General features: G+C 34.4%; 1 protein-coding gene across 1 annotated transcript in view; it reads right to left on the minus strand.

The window, feature by feature from the left end:
* Positions 1–4,708: 4,708 nt before the first annotated feature.
* LOC119828740 overlaps positions 4,709–20,123 on the minus strand; it is a 26,447-nt gene continuing 11,032 nt past the window's right edge. The window contains exons 20-49 of the mRNA XM_038350983.1: positions 19,538–19,736; positions 19,213–19,305; positions 18,776–19,005; positions 18,203–18,401; positions 17,879–17,971; positions 17,568–17,797; positions 17,085–17,283; positions 16,735–16,827; positions 16,424–16,653; positions 15,850–16,048; positions 15,526–15,618; positions 15,215–15,444; positions 14,663–14,861; positions 14,315–14,407; positions 14,011–14,240; positions 13,457–13,655; positions 13,176–13,268; positions 12,867–13,096; positions 12,355–12,550; positions 12,060–12,152; positions 11,757–11,986; positions 11,038–11,239; positions 10,522–10,614; positions 10,156–10,385; positions 9,867–10,083; positions 9,377–9,469; positions 8,701–8,930; positions 7,721–7,937; positions 5,782–5,889; positions 4,709–4,995 (exon numbers count right to left, since the gene is read on the minus strand). Of these exons, the coding sequence (XP_038206911.1) occupies positions 4,781–4,995; positions 5,782–5,889; positions 7,721–7,937; positions 8,701–8,930; positions 9,377–9,469; positions 9,867–10,083; positions 10,156–10,385; positions 10,522–10,614; positions 11,038–11,239; positions 11,757–11,986; positions 12,060–12,152; positions 12,355–12,550; positions 12,867–13,096; positions 13,176–13,268; positions 13,457–13,655; positions 14,011–14,240; positions 14,315–14,407; positions 14,663–14,861; positions 15,215–15,444; positions 15,526–15,618; positions 15,850–16,048; positions 16,424–16,653; positions 16,735–16,827; positions 17,085–17,283; positions 17,568–17,797; positions 17,879–17,971; positions 18,203–18,401; positions 18,776–19,005; positions 19,213–19,305; positions 19,538–19,736 (5,256 nt within the window). The 3' untranslated portion in view covers positions 4,709–4,780. The remainder of the gene's footprint in view (positions 4,996–5,781; positions 5,890–7,720; positions 7,938–8,700; positions 8,931–9,376; positions 9,470–9,866; positions 10,084–10,155; positions 10,386–10,521; positions 10,615–11,037; positions 11,240–11,756; positions 11,987–12,059; positions 12,153–12,354; positions 12,551–12,866; positions 13,097–13,175; positions 13,269–13,456; positions 13,656–14,010; positions 14,241–14,314; positions 14,408–14,662; positions 14,862–15,214; positions 15,445–15,525; positions 15,619–15,849; positions 16,049–16,423; positions 16,654–16,734; positions 16,828–17,084; positions 17,284–17,567; positions 17,798–17,878; positions 17,972–18,202; positions 18,402–18,775; positions 19,006–19,212; positions 19,306–19,537; positions 19,737–20,123) is intronic.

Here is a 20,123-nt window from a genome sequence, read left to right on the forward strand (position 1 = left end):
AATGGCGATTTTTTTGTTATTTATCAATATTTATAATAGTATCTTATCTCTAGATCATTCTTGATAGATTAGTAATGGATTTGTGGAAGCCGAATGTATATATAAAAATGTATATTTTGGTGCGTATATCATGCATTCTGCATACCAGCAAAAGCGTTAAAAATAAAAGGAGGAAAAATTAACAAGAACAAATATGGTTATACGATTTATTTTACCATGGAATAACTTAGCAATTCGTACGCATGATAACACTTATCAGCCATGGAATATTATCAATTTAAAAGTGATGTCCGCTTCCGATAGCATCAGTATCTACGGCATTGATGGGTTGGACAATGGATTTATGCGGATATGAAACGTTTGACGAATTAATGTATAGCGTGATTTATTCAATACTCGAATATTATAAGCCGACAGTAATGCCCATCATACAGAACAACTTTTCTAATGAAACATCAAAACTATAGATTCTATTTAGTTTGACGTTTGGAATTATATTCACGTAGCGAGCGTGGTCAAAAATAAGTCAAATACTGAACGAATAAATCGTGTTTAGTTATAATTTCGAGAAAAACGTTCACAAACTTCAAAGCGCTAAAAATAAATACTCAATACTCAAACATACGTACATACATAATATTATATTTCGTTAGCGCTTTAAAAAAATGACTGCGTTTCACAAAAACCACCGATTCGGAAATCAGTAGAAACAAAGAAGAGTCGGCTGATGAAAGTAGTTTCTCTTTATTTAAGAACTATATATATTTGTATTGTAGTTTTTATAGATAGTTGTATTGTAGTTTTAAAGCAACAACAATCCGTGGTATAATAAACGATAAATAAATTGATACACATTCTTCACAACCTCAACAACCCGTGTTGTACGGAATCCTTAGACTTCCGAGTGCGAATTACAATTGACGATTTTATTAGATGTTTAATAGATGTCAAAACATTATTAGCAATTCTATTTAATAAAAAGCATTGCGTCTTAAAATAAGTAATTAAAACACAAAAACATATACCCGATTTTTTAATTATAATAAATTACTAGAAAAATTGGGTCGCAACCAAATATTTAGGTTTAGATCCAATTATACAATCAATCGTGCTATTCGTTATCACGAATACTCTGAAAGTGATAAACATTGAAACAATAAAAAATAAGAAAAAAATAATAACAAATATTTTTGTAATTAGTCACTATATATAAATAGCTAGCTAATACGTTAGCTTTTAATAAGAAACAATGACGTTGTTATTTGAAACTAACTGCGTAAATAGTACGTATGCTTTTTTTTCGTTAAAGGAAAAAGTGTATTTTACTTCAAATGTTTATATATTACTAGTTGTTCGCCCTGCCTTCGCCCGTGATGCATATAGCCTATGTCATTTCACTTCACTATACACTACTTCACTGAGTGACATAGTAAATTAGAAATAATGGTGAAATAATTTTCGAAATCGGTCCATGGGGTTTCGCGTGAAAACGATATAAACATACAAAAGTTTCCTCATCATAATATTCGCGTAGATAACGAGTATAATCCTAATCCTACTAATATTATAAATGTGAAAGTTTGTAAGGATGTGTGTATGTATACACTCTTATATATATACTCTTTCACGCGATAACAGCATATTGTATCTGTGTGAAATTTGGTGCAGAGATAGATTATAGTCTGGATTAGCACATAGGCTTTTTATTCAGGTGCCACGCGAGTGACACCGCGAATTACAGCTAGTAAATACATACGTCGGAGCAACACTTTCCATCATTATTTTAAATAAAATGCTACCTTCAAATTGTCAAAACCACACTAAATTTAAATAGGACCACATGACAAGCACCAGCTTTAATTACAAAAAGACTCATAAAAATCCAGTTAAAACAGTAAAGAGGTATGAGGTAACACACAAAAAATGCAGTCATATTGATAACCTCCGGCTTTTTTTGAAGCCGCTTTAAAAATAATAATAATATTAAAGAAAGTGCCCTATCATCGGTGCAAGATAGCACAAAACACAACATTTAAACAAAAATTAGTCGAAAAATGCATACAAGCAAATTAAATAAAGACCGATAATATCGTAATGTTATTTGGTATCGACATTTATTATCATTTAAGTGTGATCAATGATAATTCCTCTGGTCCCTTTTTTCATCAGAGCTGAATATTTTTTCTTTTTTCTTCAATTATTTATAGCTAAATAACTGAGTGATAGACTTAGATTTTAATGCATAATCTCTTCTATGCCAGCTGTTGTGCTGTTTTATATATCTTCTTCATTTTATTTTGTGTACAATAACGCAGTTTTTTATTATTATTACTCCCTTCCCGATAGAGATAGATTCTCCGATAAAGATATTGTCAAATGGTCTGTATATTGATACTAGGTAGGAAGTTCTGTTTCTGATATTATATTTTTTCACACCTATATACCGTGAAACAAACAGTCAGACGTTCTTATAGAATATATTTCTTAAGAAACTAAATTATTGTAATAATAGCGCATAAAAAATAAAGAATTAAGCATTATTACCTCAAAATTGAGTAAAGATGAAGTGGATAATAACGAAAAATTTTAACATTTCAAATCATTCAAAACCAATTTTTTCCTCTGACGAGATAAAGAAATGATTCGTGCCAATCACAAACTCTATGAGTAGAATTTGTGAGGAAATAAAATTATAAAATGGAATACGTTTCGGAATGTAGCTTACTAGCTGCGCCCCGAAGTTTCCCCCGCGTAAGTCCGTATCCCGTAGGAATATCGGGATAAAAAGTTGCCTATATGTTATTCCAGTTGTCTACGTACCCAAATTTCATCACAATCGGTTCAGTAGTTTTTGCGTGAAAGAGCAACAAATGCACACACATCCTTACAAACTTGCGCATTTATAATATTAGTAGGATAAATAAATGAAACATTGAATTTCTGCAAAAATGACTCATAACAGCCAGCATACAAATAATTAAATGCACAATAAATATTTAGTTAGAGAGTTCGCAGATCCTTTTAGTTGGACTGCCGTTCTGAATAGTAAAGTTTCTTTATATGCGGGATTAAGCTCAAATGAGTTTCAGCTATCTACGTACCAAATTTCATTGCAATCAGTTCAGTAATTTTTGTTCGAAAGAACTTCTATATGAAAGAGCATACACACATCCTTACAAAGTTTCGCAATTATAATATTAGTAGGATAGGATTTAAGTCGGACTTGTAACGCTCCCAAGGTGTTTTATAATTTAAAATAATTTTAATCAAACCACCTCTGCAAATTAACTACGTACGCACTAAAGAGTGTAAGGTAAGATTGCCTGAAACCTATTCTAGGTTCGTCATGATAAGTTCGTTCCTGGCAGCCGTTTAAATTATAAATACATTTTTCATTAGCCCTTTAGACCTTATCTTGGGTCAAGAGCGATCTAGGTCATGCTGTTACAGAATTTAATGTACTACTAGACGCTCGTCTCGGTTCCGCCCTCATAACAAGATTCCTGTTTTATCCCAGAATTTAATCGTGATACAAGTATACTTTCATCCATTTCATCTCATACCCTGTCTGTTTACCAAATTTCATCAATATCCGTTCAGTAGTTTCAGTGTGATTGACGGACAAACAAACTTTCACATTTATAATAATAGTATCATAGTGTGAAGTGTTACTAGTTGATCCGGCAAATGCTGTTCTGCTTCACTCTTATCATTAACCGGTATCAGAAATAGATGTTGGTCGATTCTCAGACCTTCCCGATATGCACAAAAAATGTCATAAAAATCAGTCCAGCCGTTTCGGAGGATGGTAACCAAAATTGTGACACTAAAATTTAATACATACAGAGATTATCATCGCACAAATGTAGCAAATTTATATGCTCGTCTAATGACATTTAACGATCACATTACCTTATCCAGCATGATTAACAAATTATCTCGCCAGCCTATGTACACATGTTTTTAGGGTTCCGTACACATAGGGTAAAACCCGTATTTCTATTAATTAGACTTCGGTGTCCATCTATCTGTCCGTTCTCGCCATGCTGTATCGTGAATCGTGATAGTGATAGTAAGACAATTGAAATTTTCAGAGGTAATGTATTTCTCTTACTCCTATAGCAAAAAATATGAAAAAAATCGAGGTTAAGCAACTCAGGTTGGACGATAAAAAACGAAACGGGAAGTGCTTGACTACCATCTCGCCTGCTGGTAGGCGTAGATGTAGTCTCAGATGGAGCGCGCTTCCCTAGAAGGTACCTGTTCACTCTACTTTTGAAGATCCCCAGATTATACCCGTCAGGGAACACAATTGCTGTTTATAGCTTAATTGTACAGAACCCGTATTGTCGCGAGACCGTCTTACATTTGATTCAATATGTTGATATTTTTCCGTTACGGTATCCGAAATATTTACACATGTTTCTTTTTAACGTAGACCACTTAATTTAACTAGTATGTTTACAGATTTTGTATAAATTAAACATTAATTTACGACAGTGACCCTAATTCATACACAGAAAAAAATAGAATAAAACCATGCTCCATGTACTAATTAAATTTATTTATTTCTCATACATATTCGCTGTAATCTTCAATAAATACATTTATCTTAATTCGACACACATTTGTACCTTTATATACAGTCATAGATCCTATATCTTTATAGCAATGTGACCGTATAGCGATTTTTAAATTACCGATAAATTTAAACTGATTAGATAATACAATCTTTTGAACTCTTAATAAAATTTCACAATACCTATCACTAATTTAAAATCTAGGAGATGTTGAAAAGGGCTAGGCACAATATGAATAATACTGTGATGCTGCTCTTGTAAATTATGGCTGAGCTGGGTTCAGGGCAGGAGTCGTTTTGTTCTACTCTGATGAAATACCTATTTTCGAGCTCTTGGCGATTTGCCATGTAGGCGTTGATGGCGTTATTACCGTCTGCGCTCATAGTTCTACTGCGACTGAGCTTCCATGCACCGACTGTTAACAAAGTTTTAAAATTTATATTTAATAATAATAATAATAAATTTATTTCATATCAAATTACAAGATTTTTCTTAATTATAGACATTTACAATTACAATAAATGTGATAAGTGGCACCCGTTCTAGGCTGAGTTCAAAGAACTCGCCTGTGTGGACAGGCACCAGCTTCTAGCCTTACTACAGTTATATTAGTATGCCTTTAATTAAAATACATCATAATATTTATTATTTATAATTTTCTAGATATGATATAAATTTAAAGATGAAAGACTTTATTCTGCTTCACTTGGGTGGTCTCTAGGTCACTAGGACTGTGTCTCTGTATAAGGTTTAAAAGCTCTAGTCTATTAGATCAGATTACTGGATAGTATGAAGCTGTTTTGCGCGTGTGTATATACATGACATACGCTTAGCACTTTAGAAGTACATAACGGATTTTGATGGCGTTTTTTTAATAGAGTGATTCAAGAGGAAGTGTTATATGTATAATTACATCTTTTTAGTCTTTATTGTACAATGCACAAATAGGAAAAAACACACTCCTAAAACATTATTAGTACTATTGGCGGCCTTATCGCTTTGAAGCGATTTCTTCCAGACAACCTTGAGATATAGGAAAATGAAAGATTGAAAAGGTAGGTAGTGCATATTCAAAAAAGAAACAGATGAATATAATAAAATATCACCTATTAAACTACTTCGAATTTAACGTGTGGGACGCGCGGGCAAAAGCAAGTTTTATATAATTTAGAAGAAGCCTTGTATTATAAATGTAACTTACGCGCACGATGGTGTGCGTCCACGTTCACACAAGAATAGGCCAGAGAATACGTGTTGTAGTCTGTGGTCAGAACGTACAGGTCCATCGTGCTCACTTGGTTTGGAGATGCTGTAACAGAAAGTGGAAACTCATCATCATCATCATCAGCAGACCATATTTGTTTTCATTGCAGGGACATAGGCGTATAAGGCATATAATACACCACGCTAGCCAAGTGAGGATTAACAGATGTCACACACAGCTGAACTGTTGATGTATTCCTTCACGATTTTGCGCAATGGTGATGTGAATAATGTCCAGATGAATTGGAAAATCTATATATTCCTTGCACGATTGCTTGCAAATTATTATGGTGAAATTGGGAGGAAATTTATTTCTATTTGAAGTGATCAAAATTGTGTTTTCGTTTCTATATGTTGAAATAGCATTATATGGGGTCTTTTCAGTGATCAAGAATAATAAAGCTACGTAATTAAATCAGTAGTAATAGTACACTATGTTATATCGATTCAAAAGTCTAATAGGATAAACAACTCATTAAGAATAGAATCGGGAAAAAGGAATTTAGTATAGAAAAATTCAACCACATGTACCTTGATACCCATGGCTTGAGCATGGCATGGCATATTAAGAATACGTTCACGACACATTCCATCAAATAAGTTTGCTCACTTAATGCAGAAAGCGGATTCCCCTATGTAATGACTGTTATATTGTAGAAGATGTACAGCCTATTCTGATGGAATGTGTTCGAAACACACAATTTAGAGTACTGAACTTTAGGAACATTAATAATGTTCGTTGTGTGAACAGCATTCTCGCCTATCCCTCGTCGGTACAGGTGCTGGTCAGACTTACCGATAGACAGACCGATAGTGGCTTACAAAAACAATTGTTATATTTTAATCTGTATTTGGAGGCATATGTGTACTTACGGGACGACGTGGTCGCTAAGCGACAAAGTCCCTTGAATAATAAAGAGAAAAAAAACGAATTAAGTTTGAATACACGGAGAATGGGACAATTAACAACATACTAACTAACAACACCACTTTTCACCTGAGTTGTTGGTTTAGTTGCAAACAAAATACCTAATGAAATTAGTATAAAGCGAATAAGTGTATTTGGATACCACAAGATATAGGAACAAACAAAAACAATCCAATATCTTCATAATTTAAAATTTCGTATGAACCAATTAATAATTACATTGGCGTTATCTGCATCTAATTGTCATTTTTTTCATACACTATTACTACCGCCTTCATACATGTATTTCCGTAATATTTGATAGATTGTTATAATAATTCAATTTGATAAGTCGCAGTCACTTCGGGTGTTCAACTAATTAATCCCAAATATTATTCAAATCTATTCATATTGTAGGTGCTCGTGAAAATGAATATACATGACACATTTTGATGTTGAAATATCGATCACGAGGTGTGTTCTTGCTATATTATGTAGCTTACGGTGTCATCTGGCATTTTTAAACTTAACAATTGATAAATGATAAACTTTTAGAATTAAATTGAGTTGTAGTGAAAGGTTTTGTATATTATATGACTATATTACTATGTTGCTTCTTGCAATGTCTATACGAGGATTTAAATAAACAGAAAGGAAGTGTTTGGTAGGGTAGGCGCATGGGCAAGTAAATCGAATAGGTTTATTTTAAATGTGTTTTATAAGAATATAGCTACATGGTGGGTAATTGATCTCTCATACTTAAATAATAGGAAAACATCTTTAGGAATGCAAAAGTTCGATGACATTTCACATTGGCCCACTTACGATCGGGATACATAGCGGATTATTGGCAAAATATTCATAGCCTGAGTCTTTACAATGGAAACACATATCATAATGATGATACTGATAAATAATAATTATAGTAACAAACAATAGCACACTCATTGTTCTTATTTGTGTCACTTACCGTTAGGAGCTCGCGATGGCAAAGTGACTCGCAGTTTAGCGCTGCCATCAGTAGATATGATCGTAGCATTTCCTTCAATCGTATCCAATACTCCATCGATTCGTTGCCAGTTCAATAGAGTAACAACGTCACCGTTCAATGTATATCTTGCTCCCGTGCAATCGCCACTCTCAAATCGCTGAGGGTATCTTTCAATTTGATACCATGTGCCTGAGTACTGTAAAACATTTTGAATTAGGTTTCGTTATTTGTTATTAATCTTCTCAAATACATGAATGAGGTCTTCCGATATAATAATACGCTAGTGAAAATCGCTGGAATATATTAAATTGTCTATTATAAATGTAGAAATTTTGAAATAATAGAAAAAATTTTATCACGAGGCAGGATTCGAACCTGTGTTTCTTGCCTAACCGTAGCAACGCCTAGCCTCTCGGCCACCCGTGATCCTGCCACAGTAATCGAATTTCTTCTACCCTTTCGGTTTCATGTGCCTAAGGGGCACCCCACGCCATCTATTGAGATGATTAAGAACCATCACAACCAATACGAAACATTATTTCAATGATTACAATATTGTATCGATGGAACGCGGCCTTTGTTAAATTTAATTTTTAGAAACGCAGGTTCGAATCCTGCCTCGTGATCAAATTTTTTCTATTCTTTCAAAATTTCTCATTTATAAAGCATTTCAATGCTATAAAACTAAAAATTAAATACTATAAATGTAGTTCATTTCAAATTTTAAATCCTTTTAAAACAATGCATCTGTGATCATAATTGTTATTTCAAATTATACAGTAAGATATTTTAATTTGGTTATGTTAAGTTTCATAGTTAATACAACATCTATAGCTACACTCCATTATTATTTCCTTAACCCTTCTGAAGGTGGAACCCTGAACTGAAGCTGACTCAATTAAATTTTTCAAATTATATGGAAAGTTTATCTTCAGACACTTCATATACTCTGTACTCACTTTTTCCACATCAAAATCGGCAACTACCGGTATATTAACATCACATTGACCAGGCAGTACAACCGTTTGACCTTCACCGAATTCAGGAAGGTGGAAGCAAGCGGCGTCAGATTGGTTCAGAGTCTTGAAGTATCTTTGATCTAGTACTTGGATATTTTCCATTGAGGATGTAATAGCTGCGTTTGACGCAGCTGATAGCTGCTTTGATCTGCTGAGTTTCCAACTGTAAACTGCATGAAGAACAGATTCAATTTAATTGAAAGTGATTTCGGGGTGATAAAACTTTCTTAAAATCATTTTTGTCTAATGAACATTCAGCTTTGTTAAGTTTTAAGTAATTAAATTGTTTTCTTAAGTCACAAGAGAACATATCTGGTTACATCAGGTCATAATATAAACATTACTAATTGATTAATCCACAAAAATATTCTTTTAAATTTAATATAAAAACCAGAATATTTGCTGGCATGTAATAATTGGTGGATAGAATATTATTTAGTAGCAATCCGCCTTCTCTTCACCCATGGTATGTTTTTATAAGAACTTTTCTTTTGATTTGACAAAAAAAAAATCGGATTCGTCAAGCGGTTCTCGAGTTATGAGCTTAGCAACACGTTTAGATATAGGTATAATGTATTTAAGTATGTTAACATAATTAAAATAAATAAATAATTACCTCTTCTCGAATATGCATCCATATTAGCGCATGCATATGCCAACGCATAATTGTTATAATCCGTATCAATAATCCAGAACGGGAACGATATACCTGTTATTATAATAAAACAATTGGTATAAAATACACATATATATGTAGTTAAAAATAAACAAGAATGTACAATAGCAATACAAAAAATTGTCATCCAACATAGTAAATGAAAGCTCTCTAACGGATTTCTATAGTGATTCATACGTATAGTATTTATTCATATGTTAATTATTTCTCAAAGTTATAAAATGCTGTCCCTCAATATTGTTTGTTTCAGCGTTTGCAGTACTTATCTATGTGATTAAATTTTTATTGCGTATGAACATATTATAGGTGATTTCCTGTGTCCCGTAATGGTGCAGAATAGGTATGGGGCAGATGATATACATCTGTTTCACATAATTTATTTTAACTGCACTATATCTTTATTCAAATAAGATGGCAATTAGACACTTACTCATGCTAGGGGTTTGAATGGTGGCTATAAAGGATCCTGTAGTATCGCTAGCGCTGCGTTCTAATAACCAGTTGTATGATCCTTGTACCCCGTTATTTACGTATCTGGCTGCCAAAGTGAACGACGTCGCCGACTGTTGAATGTAATCTTGGGTAGCGCATTGTTCATTATCCAGTCCAGTCGGATATATTTCAATTTCGTGCCAAACTCCCAGGAACTAAAAATTAAGAGATTCTTTCATTTCTCATCATCGAAACATTTTATCTGGTTGTGTGAATTCGAAACTTACCGCTGATACATTAAAGTTGTATACCGCTCGGACACCCAAGTCACATTGACCAGGGAAGATAACTGGTGCATCCGGGTTTACTCGTGGGAAGTAGAAGCAACCGGCATCGGTTTGATTTGCGTTTTCAAAGTAGCGCTCGTTTAGCACGTTCACGTTATTGATAACGTTATCGATTGCTGTATTTCCTGGGGCTGACATAGTCCTGGATCGGCTGAGCTTCCAACTGTAAACTGATAGTTGAATTCGTAATTCATCTTTTATTTTTATTTTATTTTTTTTTTAAATATTGAAATGGTGTCAGTTTCAAGTTACAATGAACGCTTTTGTTCGCAAGTATTACATAGAATCTATGGAATATATGCTAACCTCTTCGCTGATTGTTTTGTAAGTTGCTGCAGCTATATGCAAGGGCATAATTTTCGTAATCTGTTGTTAGGATCCAGTAGTCGACAGTGCGGCCTGAAAATTCAAATTACAAGAGATACATAAGCAACAAATGAAGATAATTTCATAGGAAACCGAGATCTAAGAACAAGTAACAAAACAGTTTTGTGATAATGCCGATGATACTAACATTACTATCACAATGAGAGTTTCATAACAGTGGTGGATTTCAAGCTATATACGTAAGCGGAGGTTCGAGACCAGTTGAGTGAATAAGAAATAATTAGAATTTTAAATTCATCTGCACATCATTTACATCATCATTGCTCGAAATTGTGAACAAAAACAACGGGCATGTCCAAGAATTAAAAGTTCTGCTAATCCCTCTGGCCAGCGTGGTGAATAATGGCTTGAATCCTCATAGAAGAAATGAGTGGGAACAAATATGGGCTAATGATAATGATGATGGTTGGAAATTATTTGGCTATATCAACTCACGTGATATCGAGACATTAAGTTTGCCGCTGCCGTCGGTACTCGCTAATACAACAGTTCCTGATACAGACATGTGGTTTTGGTTTACGATGTGACTGTTCACAACTCGGATAGTGTTACCAGAGAAGGAGTAACTTGCCATGTTGCAAGTGCCGGATTGCCGGTGGGTATAGTACGTTGAAATGAGGCGCCAGTCACCAAGGAACTGAAATTAGACTCTTATCTTTAATATGTATTTATATTTTTCTCAATATTAGGTACGAAAATGTTTTATTTAAATGTCTTTCTTTTACGTCACAACGCAGCGCTTATATGATACCTATCATACCTAGTGAGTATGAGTAGACGTTGTTTTAAATATTTTTTAAATTCTTAATAGTCATTGTTCTACACCAAGAGAAGACGAAGAGTTATAAGTTCTGTAACTAACTGAACATTCTTTTAATAACTTGTTCCAGAGATAATTGTAACGAATGTTAAACGAAAGGCGTAGCACCGTAGCTTCCATTTCAACTTATATAATAGTTACGATTCGAGTGGTATAGAGCAAAAAATGTAACATAATTCACTCCTTAAAAAAATACTTGATCTTGAAAAAAAATTTTCATGTAATAGTAATAGAAGTTCGCTAATGGGACTTCAATTCATGACAATAATTTACATCATTGGGGTTTCAGTTCATCTTAAATCGATGCTATAATAAAAGATACAGCACAACTTACAGCAGTCATATTAAAGTTAGATACGACAGCAATATTTGGGTCACATTGGCCAGGGAATATGACAGCTTCTCCAAGTGGAATATCCGGCAAGTAGAAACAAGCTGAATCTGACTGATCAGCGTATTGGAAGTATCGATTGTCCAGCACGTCAATGTTGCTCATGACTGATTCGATGTTTTGATTCGCTTCGCTCGTCAGGTATGTGGTACGACTTAGCTTCCAGCTCCAAACTGTAATATAAATAATTTGTTATAGTATTTTGGTTTCGAATTATTAAACATATTCCATTGACTGATTGCTTACTTCTCCGTTGTGCATTGTTAATGTTTTCGCAAGAATATGCCAGAGCATAGTTGTCGTAGTCAGTGTCGAGAATCCAGTAATCAGCAGGTGGATCTGTAAACAAATAGAAAGAAGCATTTGAAACTGTGTGTTTCTAGTCTTAAATTTTACATATGATTTTTTTTTTGGTTCAACGATGACACTTGACAACTATATTGAAACAAAGGAGTTGAAACGTGAAGTTCTACCAAAGCAATATATTTAAACGATCACCATAAATATGACCGCGAAAGTCCATTAAATGAATATAACTTACTACTTCCAATGTTTACTACAAGCTTTCCACTAGAGACGACTGTGGCGGTCCCTGATACAGAAAGAAGCGTTTCATTCACCACGTGACTGTTTACCACGTTCAGAACAGATCCATCCAGAGTATATTTAGCCCGGTTGCAAGATCCTGATTGGCGCGCAGAGTAATAGGAGGAGATTAAGACCCATTCATTTTGGAACTGTAATGTGTGAAAAACTTCTAGTCAATGCTTTGATATACGTAAATGAAATGGATATAAAAAAACAGTAAAAGGGAGATATAATAGGTGGCCCTATAGATAACAATTATAAATACATAAAATAGAAATGGATAAAAAACGTAGCGCAAAAATGAAATATGTATATAGTATTTAAACTACGTACCACTTCAAATTATAAATACATGTCAAATATAGTAAATAAAAAAGAAAGATAGAAAGAAACATTTATTTATATGTAATAATGAATTTTTGCAAATTTACACATGGATGATACAATACAATAGTGATAACTCACCCTGGAGACGTTAAAGTTACTGACTACAGGAACATTGACATCGCACTGTCCTGGGAATACAACTGGTTCATTCGGCTCAAATTCCGGATAATAGAAGCAAGCTGCGTCGGATTGGTCTGCGTTTTGGAAGTATCGTTGGTCCAGAACATCTACGTTGCTCATTAGACTATTTATAGCTTGAGCGTCTTCATCTCTTAACGAAGTTGTCCGACTTAATTTCCAGCTCCATACTATAAAAATAATAATGGTATTAGTTTATTAAATTAAGGTGTTCTTTGAGCATGTTTCTTACTTAATAAAGAAACATACCTCTTTGTCTATTGTTGTCTAAATTTTGACAGCTATAAGCCAGAGCGTATGATTCATAGTTTGTTCCTAGAATCCAATAATCGACAGCTGGATCTGGAATAAAATTCGCTGGTGAATTATTTGTCAAATAATTAACATTTTACAATATTTTGCCGTATGCACTATGTAATATCGTTATTAGTTATATTATAAAGGGAAAAAATTTCAAGAGAAGAAACAGTGAAAAGTTTTATCTCATTTAAACTATGGTCATGTGTCCCGAAAAACTCTGCAAAACATACTTGATCCGATGTTAACAACTAATTTTCCATCACCAGACGGAGATGTGGCTGTGCCTGAAACTGAGAGCCGGTTTTGGTTCACCACGTGACTATTCACCACGGTCAAACCATTTCCGCTTAGAGCGTATTGGGCACGGTTGCAAGTGCCTGATTGCCGCTCGGAGAAATACGTCTGAATCAGGACCCATTCTCCTTGGAACTGAAATTGTATATGTCTTTACTATTCGCGATTCCAATCTTTGCAATTTTGGAATGGCTTCTAACTAATGAAAGAAATTTTTTAATTTTTTCATAAAGAATTTGTGTAAAACTACCATAACTAGCATATTTCATCACCGACTAAGAATAAGAATTAGGCCTTGCCCAAAGAAATCGTATACCTTTCGTATTTAATTAATGTTGAGTCAGTTCTTTTGAGGACAACGAAGGAATACAAAAAATCAGATTTTAAGTATTTTCTGAGCTAAGAAGGTTTATATCTATAGGAAAGACAGTGAGCACCATACGATAAGATTTCATAGGTTAAAATATTTATCTTCAGTACTTCGACTTACTTCGGTTAAATTCAAGTTACTGACGACACTTATGTTGGGATCGCACTGTCCGGGGAATATAACAGGTTCTCCTAGTGAGATGTCATTAGAGTAGTAGCAAGCTGCGTCAGATTGGTCTGCGTTTTGGTAGTATCGTTGGTCCAGGACATTTACGTCGCTCATTAGACTATCTATAACCTGAGCATCTTCATCTCTTAACGAAGTTGTCCGACTTAGTTTCCAGCTCCAAACTGTAGAAATTGCAATACTTATTATTTATTCAGGTAAAGGAGACATCTCTATTTTTTTAATTTGAAACTATTACCTCTTCGTCTGTTGTTTTCTAAATTTTGACAGCTATAAGCCAGTGCGTACGAATTATAGTTTGTTCCTAAAATCCAATAATCGACAGCTGGATCTGGAATATAAATTACTTGTGAATAATTCGCAAACGATAAATGTAAATAATGGTATTTAATACTGTGTCTGGTCAAATACAATTTGAATATAAATGGAATTTTAAGTTCACTGTTCCCTTAGTGAGACGGAAATATGAGAAACTTTATCATATTTGAACTATGGCTTGGTCCTTTGGACACCTTAAAACTTCAGTGCAGAATTTCCTTACTAACAAAAAGGTAGTGTACCGTAGAAAAAACTCGGGATAACATACTTGAGCCGATGTTTACAATTAATTTTCCATCACCAGTCGGAGATGTCGCTGTTCCCGAAACTGAGAGAAGGTTCTGGTTCACCACGTGACTATTCACCACGCTCAATACATTTCCGTTTAGAGTATATTCCGCTCGGTTGCAGGTGCCTGATTGTCGTTCAGAGAAATACGTCTGGATCAGGATCCATTCCCCTTGGAACTAAAATTTAAGGTGTTTTTAACATTCGAAATTCCAAACGGTACTAATTTCTGGATTGCATCTAAACATGGCAAAGTCAATAAGAAATTAGTTGCATAACTTATATATATAGAATTTTAATAACATATAATAATATACTACGGCCCTTATCTTTATATTTTTTAAAAGCCAAAATGGAGCATGTACGAGTACATATCCAGTAACTTCAAAACATGACAATTTTGCGAAGCTTTGATAATGTCCCTATTACTCCAACGACGGTAAGTATATCACGGTTCCAGTAAATTTGATAGATCAAATTATTTTCTAAGATAATTTCGTGTGCGAATTTGTAGCATTTAGATTCAACTCACTTCGGTCAAATTCAAGCTACTGACAACATTTATATTAGGATCACATTGTCCAGAGAATATAACAGGTTCTCCTAGTGGGATATCGGGATAGTAGAAGCAAGCTGCGTCGGATTGGTCTGCGTTTTGGAAGTATCGTTGGTCCAGGACGTCTACGTTGCTCATTAGACTATTTATAGCTTGAGCGTCTTCATCTCTTAATGAAGTTGTCCGACTTAGTTTCCAGCTCCAAACTGTAGAAATTGCAATACTTGTTATTTATTCACGAAAAGGAGAAATCCTTATTTTTCCAAATTTACAAAACCAATGAATACCTCTTCGTCTGTTGTTTTCTAAATTTTGGCAGCTGTAAGCCAGTGCGTACGTATCATAATTTGTTCCTAGAATCCAATAATTGACAGCTGGATCTGGAATTGAAATTGTTAAATAATAATTAATGGTTAAACAATGAATAGATTGTACTTGAATATTGCCTTCTTAGATGGAGTGTGGGAATATAAATAATCTATTTGTCGAGTTAGCTTTTAATGAGAGGGAAATGTGAGAAACTGTATTTTATTTTAACTATAGCTCGGTCCCTAGTGAAACGTAACGATTAAAAGCAGAGTTTTCCTACCACCAAATTGTTTATTACATACTTGAGCCGATGTTAACAACTAATTTCCCATCTCCAGACGGAGATGTTGCTGTTCCCGAAACTGAGAGAAGGTTCTGGTTCACCACGTGACTATTCACCACGCTCAATACATTTCCGTTTAGACCGTATTGGGCACGGTTGCAAGTGCCTGATTGCCGCTCCGAGAAATACGTCTGGATCAGTACCCATTCTCCTTGGAACTAAAATTCAGTATGTTTTTTTCATTCGCGATTCCAATCTTTATATTTTCTGGATAACCATTGTTCAATGGCAAAGTTAATAAGAAATTAGTAGCACAACATACTCTATCTCAAGAATTTGACAAGAACGCTATTTTAATGTATACTTTTCAAGTACTATTCTAATGAAGCTATATATTGTTATGAGCAAAAACAGAGCGTATGCATATGCAGTACCCACAGTACTGTACAAGTTTACTTAGCTTTAAGCTAATAATGTCGACAATATTCCAAACACAGTAAGTAGTTATATAACTCTGCTAGTAGTTTTGATTGATTTAATTACTTGAACCTACAAGTTCGTATAAGAATATACAGCAATTTGGTTCAACTTACTTCGGTCAAATTCAAGCTACTGACAACATTTATATTAGGATCACATTGTCCAGGGAATATAACAGGTTCTCCTAGTGGGATATCGGGATAGTAGAAGCAAGCTGCGTCGGATTGGTCTGCGTTTTGGAAGTATCGTTGGTCCAGGACATCTACGTTGCTCATTAGATTATTTATAGCTTGAGCGTCTTCATCTCTTAACGAAGTAGTCCGACTTAGCTTCCAGCTCCAAACTATAGAAATTGCAACACTTGTTAAGTATTAAGGAAAATAAGAAATCCTTATTTTTTCAAAATTAAAAAACCAGTAAATACCTCTTCGTCTGTTGTTTTCTAAATTTTGGCAGCTGTAAGCCAGAGCGTACGTATCATAATTTGTTCCTAGAATCCAATAATTGACAGCTGGATCTGGAATTGATATTGTTAGTAAATAATGAATGGTTAAACAATCAGTAGATTGAACTCAATTATTGCCTTCTAAGATTGAGTGTAAAAATGATGATGGAGTGTAGAAGATGGAGTGTAAATATATCATATGTTGAGTTTGCCTTTAATCAGACGGTAATGTGAGAAACTGTATCTTATTTGAACTATAGCTCGGTCCCTTGGGCACCGTAACAATTAAAAGCAGAATTTTCCTACCAACAAAATAGTATATTACATACTTGAGCCGATGTTAACAACTAATTTCCCATCTCCAGACGGTGATGTTGCTGTTCCCGAAACTGAGAGAAGGTTCTGGTTCACCACGTGACTATTCACCACGCTCAATACATTCCCGTTTAGACCGTATTGGGCACGGTTGCAAGTGCCTGATTGCCGCTCGGAGAAATACGTCTGAATCAGTACCCATTCCCCTTGGAACTGAAATTCAGTATGTTTTTTTCATTCGCGATTCCAAAAGTTGTTATTTTTGGATGACTTCTACTCAATGGCCAAGTATTTTTAGGTAAGAAAGTTGAACATATTGTATCTCAAAAATTTAAATTAAATGTTCTTAACTTTGCACTATTCAAATAATTTATAAATAAAGCTGTCTGTGTATGTTTGTGACCCTATAAGAGTCATAAGTTTTTGCTTCATAATATCAATATTATTGAAAAATAGTAAGTACTACTCTGAATATATACCATTTAGCTTCAACTTACTTCGGTCAAATTCAAGCTACTGACAACATTTATATTAGGATCACATTGTCCAGGGAATATAACGGGATCTCCTTGTGGGATATCGGGATAGTAGAAGCAAGCTGCGTCGGATTGGTCTGCGTTTTGGAAGTATCGTTGGTCCAGGACATCTACGTTGCTCATTAGACTATTTATAGCTTGAGCGTCTTCATCTCTTAACGAAGTTGTCCGACTTAGTTTCCAGCTCCAAACTGTAGAAATTGCAATACTTGTTATTTATTTACGAAAAGGAGAAATCCTTATTTTTCCAAATTTACAAAACCAATGAATACCTCTTCGTCTGTTGTTTTCTAAATTTTGGCAGCTGTAAGCCAGAGCGTACGTTTCATAATTTGTTCCTAGAATCCAATAATTGACAGCTGGATCTGGAATTGATATTGTTAGTAAATAATTAATGGTTAAACAATGAATAGATTGTACCTGAATATTGCCTTCTTAGATGGAGTGTGGGAATATAAATAAACTATTTGTCGAGTTAGCTTTTAATGAGAGGAAAATGTGAGAAACTGTATTTTATTTGAACTATAGCTCGGTCCTTAGGGCACCGTAACAATTAAAAGCAGAGTTTTCCTACCACCAAATTGTTTATTACATACTTGAGCCGATGTTAACAACTAATTTCCCATCTCCAGACGGAGATGTTGCTGTTCCCGAAACTGAGAGAAGGTTCTGGTTCACCACGTGACTATTCACCACGCTCAATACATTTCCGTTAAGACCGTATTGGGCACGGTTGCAGGTGCCTGATTGCCGCTCCGAGAAATACGTCTGGATCAGTACCCATTCTCCTTGGAACTAAAATTCAGTATGTTTTTTTCATTCGCGATTCCAATCTTATATTTTCTGGATAACCATTGTTCAATGGCAAAGTTAATAAGAAATTAGTATTACAACATACTCTATCTCAAGAATTTGACAAGAACGCTATTTTAATGTATACTTTTCAAGTACTATTCTAATAAAGCTATATATTTTTATGAGCAAAAACAGAAAGTATGCATATGCAGTACCCACAGTACTGTACAAGTTTACTTAGCTTTAAGCTAATAATGTCGACAATATTCCAAACACAGTAAGTAGTTATATAACTCTGCTAGTAGTTTTGATTGATTTAATTACTTGAACGTACAAGTTCGTATAAGAATATACAGCAATTAGGTTCAACTTACTTCGGTCAAATTCAAGCTACTGACAACATTTATATTAGGATCACATTGTCCAGGGAATATAACAGGTTCTCCTAGTGGGATATCGGGATAGTAGAAGCAAGCTGCGTCGGATTGGTCTGCGTTTTGGAAGTATCGTTGGTCCAGGACATCTACGTTGCTCATTAGATTATTTATAGCTTGAGCGTCTTCATCTCTTAACGAAGTAGTCCGACTTAGCTTCCAGCTCCAAACTGTAGAAATTGCAATACTTCTTATCTATTCAGCAAAATTGTGTTTTCAAGGCGAGAGTGAATAGGTTTCTCTCAAGCAGACATGTCACCACCTAGATCACTTCTACTTTCCATCAGGTAGACCTGTGGTCAAATGTCTGCTTGATCTAATATAAAAAAAAAAGGAGAAATCCTTATTTTTCCAAATTTAAAAAAACCAATAAATACCTCTTCGTCTGTTGTTTTCTAAATTTTGGCAGCTATAAGCCAGTGCGTACGTATCATAATTTGTTCCTAGAATCCAATAATTGACAGCTGGATCTGGAATTGATATTGTTAGTAAATAATTAATGGTTAAACAATGAGTAGTTTTAACTTGAAGATTGCCTTCTTAGATGGAGTGTGGAAATGTAAATAGACTATATGTTGAGTTAGCTTTTAATGAGACTGAAATGTGAGAATCTGTATCTTATTTGAACTATAGCTCGGTCCCTTGGGCACCGTAACAATTAAAAGCAGAATTTTCCTACCAACAAAATAGTGTATTACATACTTGAGCCGATGTTAACAACTAATTTCCCATCACCAGACGGTGATGTTGCTGTTCCCGAAACTGAGAGAAGGTTCTGGTTCACCACGTGACTATTCACCACGCTCAATACATTTCCGTTTAGACCGTATTGGGCACGGTTGCAGGTGCCTGATTGCCGCTCAGAGAAATACGTCTGGATCAGTACCCATTCCCCTTGGAACTGAAATTCAGTATGTTTTTCCATTCGCGATGCCAAATGTTGTTATTTTTGGGATGACTTCTACTCAATGGCAAAGTTTTTTTAAGTAAGAAAAGTTTTACAATTTGTATCTCAAAAATTTAAACAAAACGTACTTTAATTTACACTATTCAAATTATATTTAAATAAAACTGTGTGTATATTTTTATGAGTCATTAGTTTTTAGTTTACAATGTTAATGAGATTGAAAAAATAGCATGTGTATCTCAGTATTTGTTTGGATAATGGATGAAGGTATTTACAGGGACAAGGCCCTGTGAGAATATATAGCATTTAGCTTCAACTTACTTCGGTCAAATTCAAGTTACTGACAACATTTATATTAGGATCACATTGTCCAGGGAATAT

This window comes from Zerene cesonia, chromosome 8, assembly GCF_012273895.1.
Source record: "Zerene cesonia ecotype Mississippi chromosome 8, Zerene_cesonia_1.1, whole genome shotgun sequence".
NCBI classification, from domain to species: Eukaryota; Metazoa; Arthropoda; class Insecta; order Lepidoptera; family Pieridae; genus Zerene; species Zerene cesonia.